The sequence below is a fragment of the Schistocerca cancellata genome, chromosome 3 (assembly GCF_023864275.1).
Source record: "Schistocerca cancellata isolate TAMUIC-IGC-003103 chromosome 3, iqSchCanc2.1, whole genome shotgun sequence".
Taxonomy (NCBI): Eukaryota; Metazoa; Arthropoda; class Insecta; order Orthoptera; family Acrididae; genus Schistocerca; species Schistocerca cancellata.
The window spans coordinates 561,484,706-561,508,527 of NC_064628.1; the positions used below are offsets into that span (position 1 = coordinate 561,484,706).

A 23,822-nucleotide genomic window follows, 5' to 3' on the forward strand; every position below is an offset into this window, starting at 1 on the left:
AGAAGTTGTATGAAGATCACCGCCAGGGCGAGAATCAGTCATCAGGGGTCGGAGTATGCAGGACCGACGACTCGTTTCCATTAGTACTTGCGGTGCTATTTTGTTTCTATTCCTGCTTGTACTTTCCATAGTTGTGGAAACTCACAACAGTCTTCACCAAACACATGTGTCGAAGCAGTCATACAAACACCGTTCGCCATCTTCTCAAATTTTCGGTCAGGAAAACTTTCGGGGAAACGCGTCAAACATCCCCTACGTTTGACAAACTTGTCAAACATCAGCGTGCTCCTTTATGAAGGACATGATGTTCGCCATTGGCTGTAGAAAATTATTTGTTCTCCTTCAGTTTTGCAATTTAGGCCTTTAGGCCACTGTCAAGTGGTACTGCGTAAGATTTCGCTTCAGAACATATTAACTCCTAAAATCTTCCGACACCTGCCTACATGTCATCGCCAGAACTAAGCTTTTTCACTTAAGGAATACTGTAACAAACAGTAAATGGTTAAATGTTCGGCAAACGTAGTGAAGTTGACAAATTGTTTGATCGTTTGCAGGGGCCTTAACTCTGACGAAATATTGCGCCATAGTCTGGGCAAAGTTTCTCGGGTTAGTCTAGAGACTTCCGTTCCCCATTGCAACAGCCACTTTGCTTCTCCCACCTCTCCCAGAAAACCTCCAAATGACCTTCTATACGACTGAACTTTCAGTGGAACAGTTTGTGATGTTTCCACGATTATTTATCGCCATTTCTAATAATTAAGTGACATTTCACCTTTGCAGCCCGAAAGGCTGCGAAGTTCTTTGCAATTGGCCGGTCCTTGAACCTACCGCCAACCGTTTGCCTGGCTATGACTTTTGAGTAGCCTCCATGCCACCACCAAATAAAAGGCTGCCATTTTAGCCGGCCTGTGGGTGTCTACATCTGCAACTACATGATTACTCTGCCTGGTAGCGGATTCATCCAACCAACTTCGAGCTATTTCTCTACCGTTTCTCTTTCGAACAGCATGGGGAAAAACAAATGCTTAAATAGTCCCGAGCGAGCTCTGACTTCTGTCTGTAGTAAATTTGGTTTTTTGGTAGGTAGTTTATTTTTTAAAGTTTAGGGGGATAGGAACTCGTGAATGAGACTACCCCTGATTTTCGTTCCGAAGTAAAATTGCCAAAAGAAAATTTATTTCTATGTGAACAAATTTCTATTAAAGTTTTCTAAGTCGCCAAAAGAAAGTGTTTTTAATGCAGTATTGAGAATGTAACTTTTCAAGACTGTATCGGACAATATGGGTCAATTTACTACAGAAATAACAACCTTGGATAATTTTTGAGATTTAACAGAGTGAATTTGCATTTAGAATCCCTTTTTATCTAATTTTACAGTAGGCTGTGTAGATCTTCGTTTTCTCTTGATAGCTGCTGGTCAGGCTATTGTTTCCGTTGATTTTCTCCCTCCGATTCTTGAAGTAGGTGGGTATGGAAATGATTTTTTTTCTAAGTCTTGATCTTGCTGTTTTTCATATTCATTTATTGCTTGTACTTATTTACGACTATACGAAATTGAGTTGCAATGAAATCTGACATTATCGAATCTTCAAACTGGTCAATATCATTTATCAAGAATACATCAGTCACTTGCACTGTTCATATGAACTGCTCTACGTGTTATCACAGTAAGAGATCTTAATTGCAACTGCTGCCGCTCTCGACTGGCGGACGTCTATCAACGCTACCGCATCTCTTTGGTCAGAGATAGCAATGCCTTGTCTTCGCTGCTTCCGACCAAAGAGCTCGTTTACAAGAAAATTTATTTATTTATTTTAATATTAATTTACAAAAATGATAATTTAAATAATTAATTGCGTAATTTCATTTGAAATAAAAAAATAAACATTTTCCTTTTTCGTCATTTGCGTCAGTGGGGAGGGTTCTGTTCCACTACATCTCGTCTTATTGTGATGATCAGTTCTCCCTGTGTAGATCTTCACTAACAAAATATTTTCACAATCTGAGGAGAGAAGCGCCTGCCACAACGAGAAACGCTTTTGTTTTAATGATTCCCAGCTCAGTTCGCATATCATATCTGTGGCACTCTTTCCCATTTTTGGCAATAATACAAAACGCCCTGCCACTCTTTCAACTATTTTGATGTCCTATTTGATGCGCCTCCCACAACGCATAACAATATTCCAGAAGCAGATGGACATTCGTAAAACAAGCAGTCTCTTTAGAAACTGTGAAATGGATGTTTCAGTGGCGTAATGAATAGTCTTGGTAATATGATCGACCCATCCTTAGACACTGCCACAGTGCATAAACGCGAAAGTAGGCTGTAGAGCACCCAGTCTTCCCTACTGAGCACTCAAATTGGCTGCTGCCTTTTGGGTACCAATCTGTTTGGCAGGTGAGTGCAGATCGAGAAATGGTCACTTGACTGCAAGCCATTGATCACATCCCATTCAGTGTGTGCAAAGGCTCGAAAGTATACCAAGTGGTGAATAGCAATGAACGACCCTCTTGAAGTGTTGACGTGTGGGCAGTGCTCTCTGGTTAATTTATACTCTTGCTATGACTTTACGAGGCCCTCAATCGGTCTTTCGACGGCCATGTGGGTGCAGAAACACAAAAAGCAATCACTGTGTTAAAATCTCCATAATGGTGTGAGGGTGGGAGAGCTGAGAGTGAGTTCGCTGAGAGCCAATGTATCCATTACTTCATGGTGGGGCAGGTTGAGGGACCATATTGTAAATCTGTGTTGCACATGCACTGATACAGCGACTGCTTGTAAGCTGGTGGATAGGGGCAGAGGCGACGAGTCTTATTAACGCTTACGAGAATAGCCACTCCTGCATTAAATCTAATCTCACGAAGATTGTCATTTTTGAGGAAGATGTAGCCGCACAAACCAGGAGCATGAAATCGTTTAAAACTGGAGACAGATAACTGTGCATCTCTCCAGCCCTCGCATACTGCTCAATGTGAAGTGGTCCGTGGTCTGCACTCAGGTGACCATTTTGCAGTCTCGACTTACATGCTAAACGTATTGGTGCCTAACAGGCAGCGGTAAGGATGGTCAGACTGGATAATTTACAGTACTGTCAGGTGACATAAACAGTTAATCAGTCACAATTACTGCCTCCTACTGTCCGCGGCTCGTGTTCTTGCGGTAGCATTCTCGCTTCCCGCGCACGGGGTCCCGGGTTCGATTCACGGCGGGGTCAGAGATTTTCTCTGTCTCGAGATGAATGGGTGTTGTGTGTCATCATTTCATCCTCATTCACTCGCAAGTCGCCGTAGTGGTGTTAAAGAACTTGTGGAGCGGCGGCCGAACCGCCCCGCGAGGGATCTCCCGGCCACCAATGCCAGAATATATATATATATATATATATATATATATATATATATATATATATATATATATATATATATATATATATATATATGTCACTTAAGATAACGCACAAAGCACGCAGTGATTATTTTAGGCCTAAAGGAGAGTATGTGAAAAGATGAACTTTCAGAGAAGTTTGTGGCTTTTGCCGAGTGGTAATATAGTGCCAAAGCTCTCTAAAAGGCTCAGAAAATACTGTATTTACCATAATCAACTGCTAAATGATACCACATTCTAGTCACAAAGCTCTGAATATGAGATGTAAACACAAAACATAACCAAACACATACGAACTGACCAAAGAAGAATACAACTTGGCCAAAGACGTAGTGGACAAGGTTTCAGATGCAGAAAGGTATAGACATAGTTACGAAACGAGGTATCTATAGTTTCAGCTATCCACTTCCAAAGCCACCTAAATATTATAGCGACTCCATGTTGGTGTTTCTTGCAGCAGAAAACCTTTGTCATCTTCTGCTAATAATGCTAAATTATTCTGTCACACAGTGGAAGCTGCAATGCTAGGCAGGCGATGCAGTGACAGTTGACTGAAACAAATACACAATCATATAGTATTACAAAACAAGAATCTGACAGTGCATGTTCCATAACTTGATAGTGGGTGGCAGCTACTGATTTTCAAAGGGTATTGTAACATCAAAAGCTGTCCTTTTATAGGCCACTGCTTGACACTGTCTGCCAGATACAAGATCTCAAAACTGAAAAGGAACACTAGTAGCTCTCAGCTTATACGTACAATGTATTTCGGCATTAATACATTGTTCTTAAACTACAGGGCTCTGAAAACAGTATTCTAAAACCAACAGCTGGCCATTTGTAAGTGGGAGAATGTTGGCCACCCTGTAGTGGCACGGAATAGAATGGATTGGAATGTCATAAAAATTCCACAATGCATTCACACTGATTTTGAAAATGTTATTGAATGTAGTTCATAGAAAACTAAAAAAGAAATTACAACGAATTTCAGACAGTGACAATCAAACACAGAACTTCAAAATGGAACATAACTGGACGGGATGGTACAGATCTTCACAAAATTTGGAAATGTAATGCAGATGCTGGTTTCGTATTGACTGTCAATGGATTAAGATATCAGTGTCAAAGGTTCTTGGGAAGATATTTTTTACATTATGGTTGTGGGGATAGCAGTTGAGGGGGTAGTAGTGAAGTTGTCTGCTAACATCAAACCTTGACATATTCTTGCTGCACTCGCTCATGATGTAGTAGGGGGTAAAGGTGGTTTCAAGTTGCGATGCATTCCAACAGCCAAAATCTGATTCATTAATATCAGCAAGTCAAGATTTGACAGTGTCTGTCAGATGTACGATCTTAGAACTGTCCTTTAACACCAGTAGCCGTCAATTGTTTCAAATGGTTCATTTGGCTCTAAGCACTACGAGACTTAACACCTGAGGTCATCAGTCCCCTAGACTTAGAACCACTTAAACCTAACTAACCTAAGGACATCACACACATCCATGCCTGCGGAAGAATTAGAACCTGCGACAACAGCAGCAGAGCGGTTCCGGACTGAAGCGCCTAGAACCGCTCGGCCACAGCAGGCGGCTTTTCAATTGGTCTGAGCAGTGCATTTGTCAGATTTGTGAAGTCATGGTGCATGTCTGTACCCTATAGATTAGGTCAAAAGACATGCCATAACAAAAATTTGAAAAAATTGGTCTAGAAATCACTATGTTACAGTAAACGTGTAACAATTTGCCCCATGTACAGGGCGTTTATCGTCTTCTGCTGATAATGCTAATGCATGACCCATAACCTGATAATCGATGTCAAATAATGGTTCTCAAATAATACTGAATCATATGCATATCTGTAACATATAGATATCAAAAGTCACGCTACGCCAAACATTGTAGCATATAGGTTCACACACCACTGTGTTACAGTAAAAGGGCAACAATTAGTCCAATGTACAAAACGTTTGTTACCTTCTGCTATACTGCTGGTGTATGATCCAGAACATGACAGTGGGTGTCACATAACGGATCTCATATAGTAACAAAGCATAAAAGGTTGTAAGTGCTCCATAAATTAAATCTGTCCCATGAAATTGTAACAGACACCCCCATACATCATTACTATTACATAAAATAGTAACAAATTATCTCCATCATACACCACCATAGTCACAGCAAGCAGTAACAAACCCTACATCGCTGACTAAGCTAACTGAGACTCATTCTGCCAAGTCGGAACTACTTTTAACAAGAAAAATTATTAGGTTGACAGTTATGGCTTGTTGCTGCTACCAAGTGAAGATTTGTTTCAGCAGGCAAACCACTGTGTGACATTATGTGTGGAGGTCAATATCCTGTAGATGACCAAACAATCTATAACCCCATTACTACGACATTATACCATCATATGCAGGTCATTGATACTGACTGCATGAAGACACAGTACAAGGTTGCAGCTACACACTGATTGGGAGTTTTATGTTCAAAGCCACCAAAACGCTTTTCTGATTTTGACAATATACAGTGATGGTCACTGTCCTGCACAGGGCAACATTTTTTGCACCAGTAGTAATTATAGTAACAACTTTACAATTTTGTGTGGCAGTAGTGATGTATGTAGCATTTTGTCGCAATTTCTCAGTAAACTGGCGTTGTATAGTTCAAAGTGAAATGTAGTCTCCACTGTGTGATTATATTAGCACAATCAGCAGATGAAAAAGAATTGTATGTGAGCCAGTTTGTTACAATTTTGCTGTTACATATCAATGTGTGAATCAATTTGTTGCAATTTTAGCCATAAAGGGCTTGTGATATCATACATAGAGAACTGACACATGCACTTGACTTCACAAATATGGCAGCTCTTTTCTTGATGAAACAAGTGTGGACTTGCTGGCACTGGTAAATTTCAACTTAATGACTGTTAAATTTTGCTTGATGTCTGTGAAACTGATATCTCAGTCCATTAATGGTGAGTATCAACGCTGCCATTCGAAATGCACTTAAGATTCTTTGGATCTTGTTCCCGTCATATCCCATTTCATTCAGTTTTGAGAGTCTCTGAGTGAATGTGCCATTTTGAAATGCACTGTGGTATTTTTTGATACCCTCATTCATTCTGCTTTATCATGAAGCTCTGTCTGTGAATGACACTATTTTAAATTGTAGATTTTTTTGTTTTGTAGTTATGAACTGATTTTGTGGCTTTTAGTTTTGTAGATGTAATTGAATACATCCATTTCAAATGCACTGTGAGATGTTTTTGACATTTTAATCAGTTCCATTCCATTTCATAGCAGATTGACTACACATTCATAGATCCTGTAGCTGACACCCACTGTCATGTTATGGCGCATATACCGTTAGCTTCCTGTGTTACAATGCAATTTTAAAATCCAGTAGCTAATGCACAGTATGAAGTTATGGCATTTACACTGTCGCATTCTGGTTTCACTATACTATTTCATTTCAGAATACTGTCTTTTTTTTAAATATTCATTTCTTACATATACTAATGGGCATTATTACTGTACAGCACGCTATATAATACAAGTCACATGTAGTATTTATGGCAGCATTGTTATCATTGCCATCTTTATATTACAAACATTTTCTAATTTAAGATAAAGTTGATACCATACTATTGGGCCACAGTAATGTAGGCTGATTCTGATATCAGTTTCAGCCAAACTACGACCAGGTTTTGACAGATTTAGACATGGGAATGACACTGTTTAGCTACCATTGTCTTTGGACAAGGTGTATGTAAACGTTTTGTATCTGGAACATTACAAAGTTATGCTTGCATATCACAAAAATACGCAGTTTAAGATATACAACACAATAAAGATCTCTCCCAAAACCACTACTTCCCCCTAAAATGGTGTTTGATCAGTTCTGTTTCTATGCACAGTTAATTTTTTGATCCTTGTTAAGCATAATGTGTTTTATAGAAAACTTAAATATGGAAATATTCAACTCAACTGTGGTTGTTCCGAAGTACTGTTTAACATGTATGCACATGGCATAAACATGGTGTGTGTTTGTGTGAGAGAGAGGGAGTGGGTGGGTGGCTGAGTGGGTGGATGTGGGAGGGTGGGTGGGTGGGTGGCTGTGTCTGTTTTGCTGCTGATGAAGGTTACGTCTTTTACATATGGAAATACTCTGTTACACCATTTATATAATTATTTGAAAACTAATTCACATCATTTAAATACCCAGGCCAATAATTTTGGTAGTACTACACCCTGGATGACAGGGAGGTGTGGAGGAAAATTCTAGAGAGAGTGGCCAGAAAAATAGTACTGTCTGCTATCAAAAGTTATATACATAATTCGCTCATATAAATTTAAAAGTGATAACCTCTATTGATAAACGCAGTAATGCTCATACGAGGAGCGTTCAATAAATAATGCAATACACTTCTTTCTCAGCCAGTTTCGATTAAAAAATGCGGAATTTGTTGTACGGCATCTTGAAATATTACTGGTTCAGCCTCGATGGTTTCATGAAGCTCTGACAGGTGGCGGCGCTATACGTAGCCTTCAAAATAGTAAAACACCACCACAGTTCAAAGTAGTAAACAAGCTACTGTCACTGTTAGACAGCTGTGAACAATGATGTGTTGATGCAGCAACCCTTCCCGTTAGGCCCTTTTTGCATCGAAAACCTTCTGTGTTGTGACAATAGCATCTAAAGCACTGCCCTATTAAAGGCGTTTCCCGCTTCTTCAGCACTGTCAGCCATGAACAGTGGCATTTAAATCCTCAGAACAAGCTTCATATCAACGGTACGACCGGGGCATATAATGACGCCCAGCTTAATTTTTGACGCTGCCGCCACCACACCACCATGATCAGCACACGAACTGCTTTCAGCTGCCGCTCTCGCGACTACCGTTCCTTGATCATCATCTTAGCAGTCCTCCAGATTGGGATGAAATGAACAGTCTATTCACTACTGAACACGTATTAAGAGTAAACTAGACAAAGACGAAGTGAATGACATGTAGCAGGAATGTGAATGGCGAGACACAACATCAAAGTTGGGGATCACGAAGTAGTCGACGTTAAGGAATTCTGTTAGCTAGGACGACATGTACTGAAGATTAGCGCAGGCAAGGATGGCAGTACTGGCGAAGAGATGTCTCCTGATTCAAACAGTGGCCTTAATGTGAGGAACAGATTTCTGGCAATGTGCGTTTGGAGAACAGCAATGCATGGTATTGAATCACGGACAGTGGGGAAACTGGAACAGAAGACAACTGTAGCCTTGTAGGTTAGTACTCCTGGTAAGATTATAACTTAACAACACTTACAATTTGTACTTTTCTAGGCCTTTTTTTTGTCACAATCTATATAAGGTTTTCAGTGTGCATATAACAACAAAAGCAATTCAGCTTAACACATTATGACCATGTGTAATGCCTGGTGGCTGATGCACCCTGAATTGGGTAATAGCTTTTACTCGTTTTTATGACATAATGTAAGTTAAAATACCAGATATGTGTTGCTGTTGTTCACCTCTGTTATGCAATTTTCAATTTTTTTGATCGCAGATGGCTCATCAATGAGCTGAAACTAGTAATCAACAAAGGAATTTCATCGATCTTGAATTAGGATTTTTATGAACATATTTTAATGTGTTATGTAGCACTGCTTGCTTGATAGTACAAATTCGTATAGGTAATCAAAACAATGTAGTTGTAGAAGTAATCAATTTTGGTAGGTATGACGTAATGAAATACAAATTATAGTTAATTTAGACCCTGCATAGCATGAATGAGCCAAGCGTAGCAGATAGAGGGATAATTGACCAGTTCATGTACCCTTGACTAACCTTTTGTGACAGGTATTTTATTCTCTGTTTCTGTGTAAAACGATTCCTTTGCACCACTCACCAATTTTATTGGTTTTAATATGCTTTAATGTGAGGATTCACTTACAGTATAATGTAATTAGGCTACTAGTTAAGGTCGTGTATGTTATTCTTGTGAAGATTTGTCAAACACATAAAGTGACAGAGTACCTCTTTCTGTGTAAGATAAGACATCAACCTTGAAATGGTATGTCTAAATAATGCACAAATACATGCACTGAAATGCCATATGCGGTCAGTATACTAATTGTTGCTGTACATTTTCATGATTCCATCTGTGGGATGGATGGTGTGACTGAGGCTGAGACACTACCACACAGTACACAGCATGAGTGACTAGCTGTTGGCAGAGGCCACAGAAGGTTCACCTTACTAGAGAGTATAGAGGACGTGATTGTTAAGTAGAAGGAACCCATCACATTCGGAGAATCTGATAGCCCCGATGGGAGACTATATCCATCATTGGGATGAATTACAGAGAATGAGCCTTTACATACCTTCCTAAACCTGTAGAAGTCTGAAGTACCTGGTGCATGGCGAGATCTGCTCCATTATATATTGATGAGTACATCAGGTGTTATACAATCAGCACAAGTAAACAGTGAGGTGACAATGATACGACCTGTGCCACTATAGCTAATAATTTTGAGAGAAACCATCACATATACGTATATGTATGTTGATTCCTCTGTGCACTGAGTAGAGTCCAAAACGGTCTAGCCTCGATGTCAAACATGTTAAATTTCATTTTAACAGAGTAAACGATATGCTTTTCCTGCATTCATTGTATTGTAACTTTACCAAAGTAGAATGTATGAAAGAGATGTTACTGTGGTACTGTCAACAGTGTAGATTAAATACTTCACAAAATTTATCAAATTATAACTAAAAATATTATTTTTCATGAACTCCCCCAGCAATTATGATGTAGGTTTCTTTAAAATATTTATAACGAATAATGTTTTATGATGAAATTGTAAGTTATTTTATTATTTTTCGTAATGTTACCTGGTGTGAAAATTATTACATCTCCAAGTCTAAAAGATGCTTTTGGAACTGTTGTACTAGATAGTGCATTACATTAATATATATAATCTATCATAATCTTATTTATAATAATGTATCTGCAAAACATCTACACCAAATTTAATGTTGTTAAGAAATCATTTGCATTTAATATCTTTGCTTAAGTCTATTTTTACAGTTTTGTATCTTTTTACTCATCAACATGAATAATTTCCATTTTTATTGTTATGACCGTAACTCACATTTTGCTCAGCAGATGTAGGTGAAAAATATCTCTTATAACAATTTATTTTAATATTAAATTATTTTCCATATCCGGATTCTTGATAGTCCAAAGTGATCTATATCTTCTCATTAATTTTCTTGATATCCAATAGTCAATCTTAAACTTATAAAATCAGTAAGTTAAAGACACCTATGCCTTAAAATATTGTATTAACATACCTGGAGGGCTTGCCACAGTGATGATCAGTTTTCAGTTACAAGAAAAGTCTTCCCAGCATGATGATCAGTTTTCAATTACAATCAAAATGCTTAAATTTTGGGAATTTATGGCAGAGTATTGTGTAAAGACAAGCAAAAAGGCTTCATCATGAGGTTACCCTGACACATTTCATGTAGAAGTTCTTTACTTACTTTTTCTTACGAAATATCTTTATCTTTTGAAAAGTGTTATGATTTTATGTAATAGTTTGTATAGTCCTCTATTGGTCTCCTCCAGAGAACGTTTCAAATCTCTCATGTTCGGGAATTTCATTTTTCGACCATATTTTACTTTTAGTAGATCTAAATAGTTACTTTTGTGAATTCTTTGTGTGTTTCTACCATACTCACTTTCGATTTAGCGATACAAACATTCTGAGCAACCACTTAGCATGGCCACTGAGGCATTTTTGTTTCCTTGAACTCAGTTTGATGTTAACCAATGGGAAGACTTCGTCGGTTAGAAACCATTGGGCAGTTTTGTTTGAAATACCATTCACCATTCTAGATCAGGGTGCCACACTTGGAGTTATCTTCTCGGCTACGACTTGGGAAGAAAACTGGCTCTGTATGGTGGTGGCTTCTGCTGGTGTGGAGATCCCATATGGATGAAATGAATGGGTGAAATCGTTTCAGCTATAAGCCATGATTGAAAGGCTACACAAAATGGTTATTTCAGGATTCCTTGCGAATTTCTACACGGCTTACATCTACTTACCACACGTTGGAGTCACCATATCCTTATACATAGTGCAACATAAACTGATAGAATAATCAATTTTCATTAAATAGAAGCGGATTATAGTGACAGCCATTATTTTTGAATGCATAATGTTGTAGATACAAAGTTATCATCCTGCCCTGAATTGTGGAACTGTTATTGCTTTGTTTAAAGAGACATTATATCTCGAGTGTTCCTTGCTAAACTAATTTTATTGTCTGCTACATTGAGAATTACTGTGGGCTTTTACATCAGTTACCTTCATTTTGTAATAGTGTGTATTTACATAAACAATATTGCTTCTGAACTAAACTATCCACAACTAGTCATTTCTATCTAAATAATGAACGACCTCATACCATGCAACATTGCCATGTTACTGGTGCCATTAATTGATTCTAATCTTGTGAATGACACCGTATCACGTTGTGTGCCTACCTTATTGCTGCAACTAGTTGTTTCTGACAACGACCAACGAAGATTCTGATGTATCAGGGGACACACAATGAAATAAAGTCTCAAAATATTATTTATAACCACTGCCTTTTTGTGTACTATCAGATTAGTGACCCAGAGAAGTAGATCGATGACTGCTAATTCTACAACGACTGTTGGTTAAATGTGCTGTGGAGTGATCTGACATTTTATTGTAATGTTTGATGGAAATTATAATTTATGTTTCAATTTTGATATCTCAGATACTCTCTTAAGCTTAATATCAGTAATTAGATATCCAAGGAACATACTCATGACCACTGCTAGATGCTATAAGTAGTTTGCAAACACTTTCACACTTATTCAGTTCTTAATTACTTTCTTGATGAATCACTAATCACTGCTCAATGTTCAAATGGTAATTAATTAAACCTCTGTTTCAGTGTGTGTGTGTTTGTGTGTGTGTGTGTGTGTGTGTGTGTGTGTGTGTGCCTGTGTGTGTGTGAGAGACTACTATTTGTAGATACCATCAGGTGTCAGATTGCTTTTCCAAAGTATTATCTGAGGTACAAAGTTTTGTGCTTGCTGTATAGCTTAAAAGTTCAGGGTTTAACTATCACAACTTATGGGGTGTAGTTCAGTCCTTTCTACACCATATGTGCCTTCCCAACTGATGCTTCAAATATAAAACTTGATTTATTTGTGCTATATTTTCTTTAATAAAAATGTTTCGGTTGTGTGAATATTAACCCAATTTTTATTGTGTTGATCATTTATATATGAAATACTCTCTCTTTATTTCATGGGCTTGTAAATAGTTTCTGCCCTTGATTTTCCTCTTTTATTGTAATACTATCTCTTCGTAGATGTGTTCAGTTTGAACTTTTTTAAGCATTTTAGTGACTGCTTGAGCATTATAACCATTATCTACAGCTACGTACTTCGAAATGGCCACTTTTTTTCTTTCCTGCATACTGATTACTAGTTTAAGCAAGACATTGATTGGCGAAAGAAAGTGAACCATGTTGTATATTCTATGATGAAATGTGTGCAAATCGGTCTCCTGCAATGACACAGTTATGTTCATCACTAAGTTTTAGTTTCTGATGGAGAACACGAAGCTTTGTGGGAAATTCATTTGTCTTATTCACGTTCCATTTTAAAAATAAAGTGGAACTGAACTGAATGTAAAATCTGTGAACATCACCTACAAGAATCACATGAAAAACTGTGTCGCTAGTGATGATATCTTTTCGGTTGATAATGGAGAATCGTTAAATGAAAACCATTTTCCACCCAACGTGAAAATTTATGGGATTTTTGGTTTGATAGAAGAGCAGGTAGAACTGCAGACGCCAAGCGTTACAGTATCGAATGCAAATGGGTATTTCACTATATCGGAGAGATGGAGGTATGCACATCAGAACACATCAGATATGTTCGAATAGGGCAGACAGTCAAGTCCGTGGTAGCAGAGCATAGCTTCAATAAGGGACACATATTCGACTTATAATTAAAGAAGAAGCTATGCAGTGTCTTTGGGTTGTAGGACCTGATTCTTAAAGAGGCGATAGAAATACGTGTACACAACACGGGTTTCAACTCAGCACACAAATGCGAAATAGCTACCGCAACGCTCTGTTCTGAAGAAGGCAGTGTCTGCGGACGGAGTTGACAGACATAGCGACTCGATGCCTTCATCGTCGCCGCACTCCACACTCCCCCTCCACCATCACAGCACCCTCTTCTGGATTGGCTGCCCACAGATGTGGCCAGTCCAGTGAATATATAAATATGCTGCCAGAAGATGATGGCTTTTTTTATTTTTTTGTCATCAGGCTTCTGACTGGTTTGATGCGGCATGCTGCCAATTCCTCCCCGGTGCTAACCTCTTCATCCCAGAGTATCACAAGCCACCTACGTCCTCAATAATTTGATGGATGTGTTCCCACCTCTGTCTTCGTCTACAGTTTTTGCCCTCTACAGCTCCCTCTAGCACCATGGAAGTCAATCCCTCATGTCTTAACAGATGTCCTGTTCATCCTGTCCAATCTCCTTATTGGTATTTTCCACATATTCCTTTCCTCTCTGATTCTGCGCAGGACCTCCTCATTCCTTCCCGTATCAGTCCACCTAATTTTCAACATTCGTGTGCAGCAACGCATCTAAATGTTTCGATTCTCTTCTGTTCCGGTTTTCCCACTGTCCATGCTTCACTACCGTACAGTGATGTACTCCAGTCGTACATTCTCAGAAATTTCTTCCTCAAATTAAGGCCGATATTCTATAATAGTAGACTTCTCTTGGCCAGGAATCCTCTGTTTGCCATTGATAGTCTGCTTTTGATGTCCTCCTTGCAAAATCCGTCATTGGTTATTTTATTGCATACGTTGATGAATTCATTAACTTCATCTACTTCGTGATTATCATTCCTTATGTTAAGTTTCTCGCTGTTCTCATTTCTACTACTTCTCATTTCTTTCCTTTTTCTTCGATTTTCTGTCAATCCATACTCTGTACTCATTAGACTGTTCATTCCGTTCAGCAGACCATGTAATTTTTCTTCACTTTTACTCAAGATAGCAATGTCATCAGCGAATCGTATCAATGATATCCCTTCACCTTAAATTTTAATTCCGCTCCTGAGCCAGTCCTTTATTTCCATCATTTCTTCCGCGATGTACGGATTGAACAGTAGGAGCGAAAGACTACAGCCTTGTCTTACACCCTTTTTGATACGAGCACTTCGTTCTTGTTCGCACACTCTTATTATTCCCTCTTGGCTGTTGCACATATTGTATATGACCAATCTCCCCCTACAGCTTACCCCAACTTTTCTCAGAATTTCAAGTATCTTGCACAAATTTTGTCGAACACTTGCTACGAACGTGTCTTGATTCTTCTTTGGTGTTCCTTCCATTATTAACCGCAACGTTAGAATTGCTTCTCTCGTGCCTTTACCTTTCCTAACGCCAAACTGGTAGTCGTCTAACGCATTCTCAATTTTCTTTTCCATTCTTCTGTAAGTTATTCTTGTAAGCAACTTAGGTGCTTGAGCTGTTAAGCTGATTGTGCAGTACTTCTCGCACTTGTCAGATCTTGCCGTCTTCGGAATTGTATGGATGATATTTTTCCGAAAAGAACTGCGTATTGCCTTCTGTCTCGGGTTCTTCGGCCGACGTTGATCTGATGATTTTACTGACGTTTCGCCAGCAGGAGCGGCTGGCACTGTCAAAGCTTCACCACCATTGCCGGTGGTGAACTGGTAGTGGAGGGTGAAGCTTTGACAGTGCCAGCCACTCGTGCTGGCGAAACGTCAGTAAAATCATCAGATGAATGTCGGCCGAAGAGCCCGAGACAGAAGCCAATAGGCAGTTTGTCAACAAATGGCGACCAAAGCCTTAACAATTTTGTATTTTTCCGAAAGACAGATGGTATGTCACCAGACTCATACATTCTACACACCAATGTGAATAGCTGTTTTGTTCCTACTTCCCCCAAACGTTTTAGTAATTCTGATGGAATTACCCTTGAGCCTTATTTCATCTTAAGTCCTCCAAAGCTATTTTAAATTCTGATTCTAATACTGGATCCCCTATCTCATCTAAATCGACTCATCTCTCTTCTTCTATCACACCAGACGAATCTTCCCCGTCTAGAGGCTTTCATTTGTTCTCACCTACCCGCTCTCCCCTCTACTTTTAACAGTGGAATTCCCGTTGCACACTTAATATTATCACCCTTGCTTTTAATGTCACCGAAGGTTGTTTTGACTTTCCTGTATGCTGAGTATGTCCTTCGGACAGTCATTTCTTCTTCGATGTCTTCACATTTTTCCTGCAGCCATTTCGTCATAGCTTCCCTACACTTCCTATTTATTTTATTTCTCAACGACTTGCATTTCTATATTCCTGAGTTTCCCGGAAAATTTTTGTACTTCCTCCTTTCATAGGTCAATTGAAGTATTTCTTCTGTTACCCATGTTTTCTCCGCAGTTACCTTCTTTGTACCTATGTATTCCTTCCCAACTTCTGAGATGGCTCTTTTTAGAAATTTTCATTCCTCTTCTACCGTACTGCCTACTAAGCTATTCATTATTGCTGTATCTATAGCCTTAGGGATCTTCAATCGTATGCCGCCCGGAGTGGCCGAGCGGTTCTCGGCTCTACAGTCTGGAACCACGCGACCGCTACGGTCGCAGGTTCGAATCCTGCCTCGGGCATGAATGTGTGTGATGTCCTTAGGTTAGTAAGGTTTAAGTAGTTCTAAGTTCTAGGGTACTGATGACCTCAGAAATTAAGTCCCATAGCGCTCAGAGCCATTTGAACCATTTTTGAACTATCTTCAATCGTATGTCGCCCTTCCTTAGTACTTCCGTATCCCATTTCTTTGCATATTGATTCTTCCTGAATAATGTCTTAAACTTCAGCCTACTCTTCGACACTACTATATTGTGAGCTGAGTCTACATCTGCTCTTGGGTACAATCCAGTATCAGATTTCGTAATCTCTGTCTGACCATGTTATAATGTAACTGACATCTTCCCATATCACCCCGCCTTTTCCAAATATACCTCCTCCTGTTGTGATTCTTGAACAGAGTATTCCCTATTACTAGCTGAAACGTGTTACAGAACTCAATTGGTCTTTCTCCTTTCTCATGCCTTGTGCCAAGCCTATGTTATCCGGTAACCTTTTCTTCCACTTGTTTCCCGTACAACTGCATTCCAGTCTACCATGACTATTAGATTTTCATCCCGTATTACATATTGTATTACCCTTTCAATATCCTCATACATTATCTCTTTATCTTCACCTTGCGACGTCGGCATGTATACCGGAATTATCGTTGTCGGAGTTGGTTTGCTGTCAATTCTGTTAAGAGCAACCCTGCCACTGAACTGTTCACAGTAACAGACTCTCTGCCCTATCTTCCTGTTCATAATGAATCCTACCCCCTTTATATCATTTCCTGCTGCAGTTGATATTACCCTATTCTCATCTAACCTTAAATCCTTGTCTTCATTCCACTTCATTGACCGCTCCTATATCTAGATTGAACCTCTGAATTTCTCTTTTCAGGTTTTCTATTTTCCGAACCACGTTCAAGCTTCTGACATTCCACACCCCGACACGTAGAACGTTATCCTTTCGTTGATTATTCAATCTTTTTCTCATGGTAGCCTCCCACTAAGCAGTCCCCTCCTCGTGATCCAAATGGGGGACTGTTCCGGAATGTGTTGCCAGTGGAGAGATCATCAAGACACTTCTTCAATTACAGGCTATATGTCCTTTGGATACAAGTTACGTGTCTTTCATGAAGTGGTTTCCATTGCCTTCTGCATCCTCATGCCGCTTATCATTGCTGATCCTTCCGCCTTTAGGGGCAGTTTCCCACCCCTACGACAAGAGAGTGCCCTGAACCTCTGTTCGCTCCTCCGGATTCCTTGAAAAGGCCGCTGGCAGAATGCGGATGGCTTCTTATGTCAGAAGTCTTCAGCCGCCAATGCAGATTATTAATCAAAACTGAAGAAAAGACGGGAATCGAACTCGGGACCGAAGACGTATCGATTATGAATTAAAAACGTTACCCCAGACCACTTGTGCATGATGGTTGAAAAACTGCTTGATACGTTCCTACAAGATAACGGCACAATTTGGCTGATAGCCCAACCATATGCCGAGAAGACCTCCTGTAATATTTGTCTTCACTGTGACTTCAAGAGTTCTGTGTATTTCAAGAATTATGAAGACATGGATTGATAGGCTCAGCCCCACCTGGTGGAAAACCAACTTAGCAGCTCACCACACTTACATGTGTTGTATGCTGCTGTTATATTACATGTGATGAAAGAGATCTTACACTATAATTTTTGACTTTTGACAACTAATGACTAATCAATGATAAGATTAAGAATTTTAAATTTTTGATATTTTTGAAAAGTGTTGCTCACTTACTTAGAGACTTATATCAATGATTTATTTCCATTTATAGACACTAATGTTACAATTAAATGATTGAAATTTGTGACAATTTACTACTGATACTATTAAAAATAAGTACTTTATTTAAGTATACATTTGCAGCATCTCTCATGATAATGTTGCTATTGTTCTGGTTTGACGCAGTTCTCCATGCTAGTCTATTGTGTGCAATATTCTTCATCTCGTAGTCTACATGCCTGCTTACAATATTCAATCCTTGGTCTCCTTCTGTAAGTTTTACCCCATACGCTTCGTTCCATTACCAAACAAAAAATTCTTTGATGCCTAAGGTGTGGCCTTGTTCTACACGAGTTATGTCCTAAACTTCTTTCTTTCAAATTCGCTTCAGTATATCCTCCTTAGTTATTGGATCTACCCATCTAAACTGCAGCGTTCTTTTACAGCACTGTAATTCAGAACCTTCTGTTTTCTTCTTGTCGTAATAACCTTTCGTTCGTGTTTACATTCGTACAAGACCTCGCTCCAGAAAAAACCTCCAGTAAAGACTTCCTAGCTTCCTCATTTGTGTTAGATGTGAACAAATTTCTCCCACTCAGAGATGCTTTTTCTTGTTAATTCCAGTCTCCATTTTATAATTTCCGTACATTTGCAATCATTAGTTTTCTGCAGCCCAAAAATAAAACTCATCTAGTAATTTAATTGTCTCATTTCCCAAACTAATTCCCTCAACGCTACTAGCTCTACTTCGACTACATTCCATTAGCAAGATTTATTTTTAGTGATGTTCATCTTATAACATGTTTTCAAGGCATTGTTCATTCCAATCGAAGGCCTTAGCGTTTGCTGACAGAATTACATTATAATTGGCAAACGGTTAAGTTTTTATTTATTCTCCATTAACATTAATTCCTTCCCAAATATCTCATGGTTTCCTTCACGGCTAGCTTAGTGAATAGATGGAGTAATTTCGGATTGGCTACAACACTGTATCACTCCCCTCTTGTAACTGCTGTCTGATTTCCGCACAAGTAGCAAATAGCACAAGTAGCAAATACCCTTTGGGCAAAGTTATTTTATCCCTGCCATTTTCAGAACTTCAAAGAGTGTACTCCGGCAAACAATGTCAAATACTGTCTACATTTTCAAATTCTATAAACATCGGTTTGCTTTTCATCGACTTAATACACGTAGGATTTGTTTGTTTGTTGTTGCTCTGGCGTGCAAAACAGTTGAGGACATAAGCGCCGGTAGACGTAGTATGATTCGTCTGTAAATTATTCCTGTTAATATTTTACAAACACGACTTATTAAACTGATTGTCAGTAGTATTCACACCTGTCAGCACCTGTCTTTAGTGGAATTGGAATTCTTACGTTTTTTCTGAAGTGTGAGGGTATTTCGCCTGCCCAATGGTTCCGTAATTGAGAGGGTACCTTGTCTACGTCAGGTGCACTGTTTTTAGAGTTATGTCCTTCAGTGTTCGGCTGATTTTTTGTTGTTGACAAATGTCATGTCTCAAGTCTCCAGCTACCTCTTCTGCACTTTCAAATTCGCCCTCAAGCTCGTTCTCTTACACAGACCTTGTATGTATTCCTTTCATCAAACGACTTTACCTTCTTTGCTTAGTAATGGTTTGCCGTCTGAGCACTTGTTTTTCATTCAGTAGCTTCCCTTTTAGATAATGATCCTTGTATTTTACTATTCTTCCCCTAATTAAAATTCAACTTGTCGTCTACCAATCCACACAGGGCTATTTTGCGGTGTCTGCCAGTAACACTGTCTATGCACCTGTAGTCTCTTTCGCCAACTCCATTTGCCTTATATTTAATTTTTGACTTTTTGTCGGTTACATTCAGTCTCTCCTGAGTTATCCAAGTTATTAAATTAGTACTTGTCTTTTTATCGATGCAATTCTCTGCTTCTTTCCTCTTTCATTCCTCAGAGCTACCCATTCGAATTCTGCAGTACTCTTATCAACAGTTTCAGTTCAACGCGGACAAACGCTCCCTCTGAAACCCTCAAGAACCCTTCATTCCTTCAATTTATCCAGGTCCATCTCCTTAGTTTCTCACCTTTTTGCAATTTCTTCAGTTTTAATCTGCAGGTCATTAACAATAAATTGTAGTCAGAGTCCACATCCTGGAAATGTCTTACACGTTGAAATCTGGTTTTGTTATTTTCGCGTTATCATTATGTCATCAATCTTAAATCTTGCAGTGTAGCAGAGACCATCCACGTATATAACCTCGCTACACGATTCTGTAACCAAGTATTAGTGATGACTGAAGTACGCTCTGTGTAAAATTCTACAAAGTGGCTTCCTCTTTCACTCTTTTTCCCATGTTCTCCAAATACCTTTTCCTTCTCTTCCTTTTACTACTACCGAATTCAAGCCGCCCGCCAAAATTAAATTTTCATGTCTTGTAACTATCTGAATAATATCCTTTGTCTTATCGTGCATTCCTTAAGTTTCTTCATCTGCGGACCTAGTTGGCATACAAACCTGTACCACTGTGATGAGAGCTGGTTTGCAAGTTTATATTGGCTACAATAACGGGTTCACAAGGCTCTTCGTAGCAATGTACCTGTATTCCTATTTTTTTTTAATAAGGTTTAGGGCTAATACTGCGTAACCCACCATCCAGTTTTGTGTTGATGATCCAGTGCTCACAAAACCTAAAATCCCGTTCCTTATTCCCCGTCCAAATTAAAGGATCTAACATTCCACGCAATTTCCTCTGCCAGTCCTAGCATTCCTTATGACGACTTCCACCACCCAGAGATCGAATTGGGGAACCATTTTATCAACGGAATATTTTACATAAGAGGATCCCATCGTCACCAACTGCATGGTCGTAGCACAGAAAGTACTACAGTAGCTGTCCCCTTTTTTCAATAGCTTACATTACCAGACCAGTAAGACCATGTTGGCTAAACTTAAAAAGCTAGACCCATCAGTCTTAACGACTGTTTCCCCTAGACTACTGAAAAGGTTGCTGTTTCTCTTTAGGACGTATTAGACAGACCTCTCCGCAGATACCCTTAAATTGTGATTGCACGTGTTATCTGCGTTATTCAGGCAAGCAGTAAGCCCGATCTCGGTAAGGTCCATGATTCACATGGGACTCAAGATATTTCGTCGTCTACAACCAGTTATCAGTTTGAAGAAACCTAGAAGATATAACAAACATTGCGTGACCCCAAGTCCCCCTTCACACTTTCCCCTACCATCACACTTTCGCTCATATGCAGTACACAGAAGGAAAAAGTTGTATTTTTACGTACCACTTCTGTCTGGATAAGAGAGTCGTTTACCAGAAGGTCTGTTACGTTCACAGACTGCAGAAAGTCGAGCAGCTGTTGTGAATCGTCGGTTTCGCAGCCGAGGGTGGCTCCTAGTTTGAAAGAATGAGTACGGGCATTTGCTGTTGACAGCGGGTTTGCCACGACGAAGTTACTACTCTGAATAATAGCTCTTGAGAACAGACCTGCAAAAGGACGTATTACACATTTCAGTTAGTGTCGGCGCTGAGAGGTGTGTCACAGGTATTGCACTCAAACAGAAGCCTTGTGACTTATTCACCTTGTTACTGTCCCTCTGAAAGTACGCATCAATGGATACTATTTCTGGGAAAGTAATAGGTAATCAGTTGTTACTAAGAAAGTGAATCAGTAAAAAATAAATCGTGTAATCTGACTCCTGTACATAATGTATACCCTCGACCTGATGCAAAAATATTTTGGTGGATCATCGAGACTCTGATAAGACATAGTTCTCAAATTGCAGAATGCAATAAATTTTTACGGTATAACTTCTGCATGACATGATTAACATCTCACTTTCTAACGATTAACTAAGGTAAGTACGTGACAAAGGAAAAGAAAAAAAGTAGAGAATTAATAGCATAATAAGTAATCGGGCATAACTCGAGAAAGCAACTAAGCCTTGTGTTCAATAGAAGAAGGAATTCAGGAAGCTCCAATGTGGATTCTTTTAGCCCTTTGTGAGGGACTAAAACAACCTTGAGCGATATAAACTCTGAAGAAGAGTATTCTGTACCTGAAAACAGCAGCGATACAAGAGAAGCAAGACGGGAAATTTGCAAGTTTTTAAAAAACAAGAAACCTGTAATTGAACGCAAAACATAATAGTTAATGAAATCTATTGGGGTAGTATTTTGTGGCGTCTGTGGGAAATACTCTACCGACTGAGAGGTATTTTAAGTTCACATGGAAATGGTACTTAGGGGCTATATCTTAAAGTCTGTCATGAAGTTTTACAGATGTTAACAAGTGCCTCGTTAGAACACTTTCTCACTATGCATACGTTGATATGTGCAAAAAAAGTATTGCGAGGTTCAAGAAATAGGAATATCTCAAAATGCATTTGAAATATTATTAACAGCAGCTGGCTATAGTTCAAGTGCAGTTTCTCATAGAGGTCCAGTGTGGACTCCAATTATCGGATGGCAGCAGAACGTAATAGATACGCTAAAGCTGTTAATGCGGAACCGATTTACGCTGAAAAAAAAAAAATTGTTCCAATATTGGCCACCAGGTGCAGATCTGGCGCTGTAGAGCATCTCGTCTACACCTTCGATGCTCACACTGAATAAACTGTGTAAAGAACTTACTTACTGGCTTGGCCTTTTCTGCCCACGTCCCTATGCTACTCCTTGACATATGGAAACATCGTTGTACGTCTTTCTTTGAATTCACAGCGGGAGATATGCTCCAGGTAGCGAAAACTGGAACTAATTCATTTTCTTGCGTTAATAGGTTCCACATTAACGCATTAGAGTATCTGGCAAGTGTCGTTGCCATACGAGAAGTCTGTACTTGACCTCTGTCCGTAGCTCACTCTAATTACAATCAACCGCTAGTTGATGGATCTGAGCTTCTGCGAGTCAACAGATCTGCACATAACGATCTGCAGGGGGCTCTTGATTATTTGTTATCACCAGTACAGCCTCTACGGGCAGTGATTCGAGATACTGACTGGCAGTCAGCGAGTATTCCCTGGCAGTTTTCGTAAGACTGTCCATGTGTGCGCGGTCTTGCTTGTCTGTGGGACCCTGGGAGTTGCGTAGTGGGTGCCAATGTGACCAATGTGACCAGTAGTGAGAGGCGTTCAGTATATATGGCTTATTCTTCACGTGCACAACAGCCGCAGTACATCGCACATCCCACAACACTGCTGTAAAGGACGTAGTTCGGATCTAGCTATCGTCCTGCAAACGGATGTTATTCGAGGGTTATTTCAAAGCAGCGTTAGAAGCATTGATTTCTGGACACTAGCAGTTTCCTGGGTTGTCTGTTTGTGCCTGCGCCTCCAAAAGGAATGCGGGAACACAAGCTGTTTTTAGATTCTAGTTATTTCTCCAGAATATGCGGAGTATGTAATGTCTTATAAGCAAATTATCGACACACTAAAACAAAGAAAATGACGTACCATGAAGGAATTATCAAGCTGGTGCGGATATCGGTAAATGTGATGCACAAGCGCAGGCAAACAAATGATTACAATTTCAGAAATGATGGATGACTTATACTTGAGGAAGAGATTCACAAATTTAGCAAGTGAATCACACAATAGTCCACCTCTGGCCTTCATGCAAGCACTTATTCAGATTGTCATTGATTGATAGAGTTGTTGGCTTTCTTCCTGAGGGATGTCATGTCAAAAATTCTGTGCAATTGGAGAGTTAGATCGTCAAAATCCGCCGGCCGCGGTGGTCTAGCGGTTCAGTCCCTCAGTCCGGAACCGCGCGACTACTACGGTCACAGGTTCGAATCCTGCCCCGGGCATGGATGTGTGTGATGTCCTTAGGTTAGTTAGGTTTAAGTAGTTCTACGTTCTAGGGGACTGATGACCACAGATGTTAAGTCCCATAGTGCTCAGAGCCATTTTTTTCGTCAAAATCCCGAGATAGTGGGAGAGCCCTGCCCAT

The 23,822-nt window shown here is 39.5% G+C and overlaps 1 protein-coding gene across 4 annotated transcripts in view; it reads right to left on the reverse strand.

The window, feature by feature from the left end:
* The window catches only part of LOC126175411 (cholinesterase-like), a 411,608-nt gene that overhangs the window by 52,970 nt on the left and 334,816 nt on the right, over nucleotides 1-23,822 (reverse strand). For all 4 annotated transcript variants that reach the window (XM_049922209.1, XM_049922208.1, XM_049922206.1 and 1 more), the window contains one exon: nucleotides 21,157-21,359. In XM_049922209.1, the coding sequence (XP_049778166.1) occupies nucleotides 21,157-21,359 (203 nt within the window). The remainder of the gene's footprint in view (nucleotides 1-21,156; nucleotides 21,360-23,822) is intronic.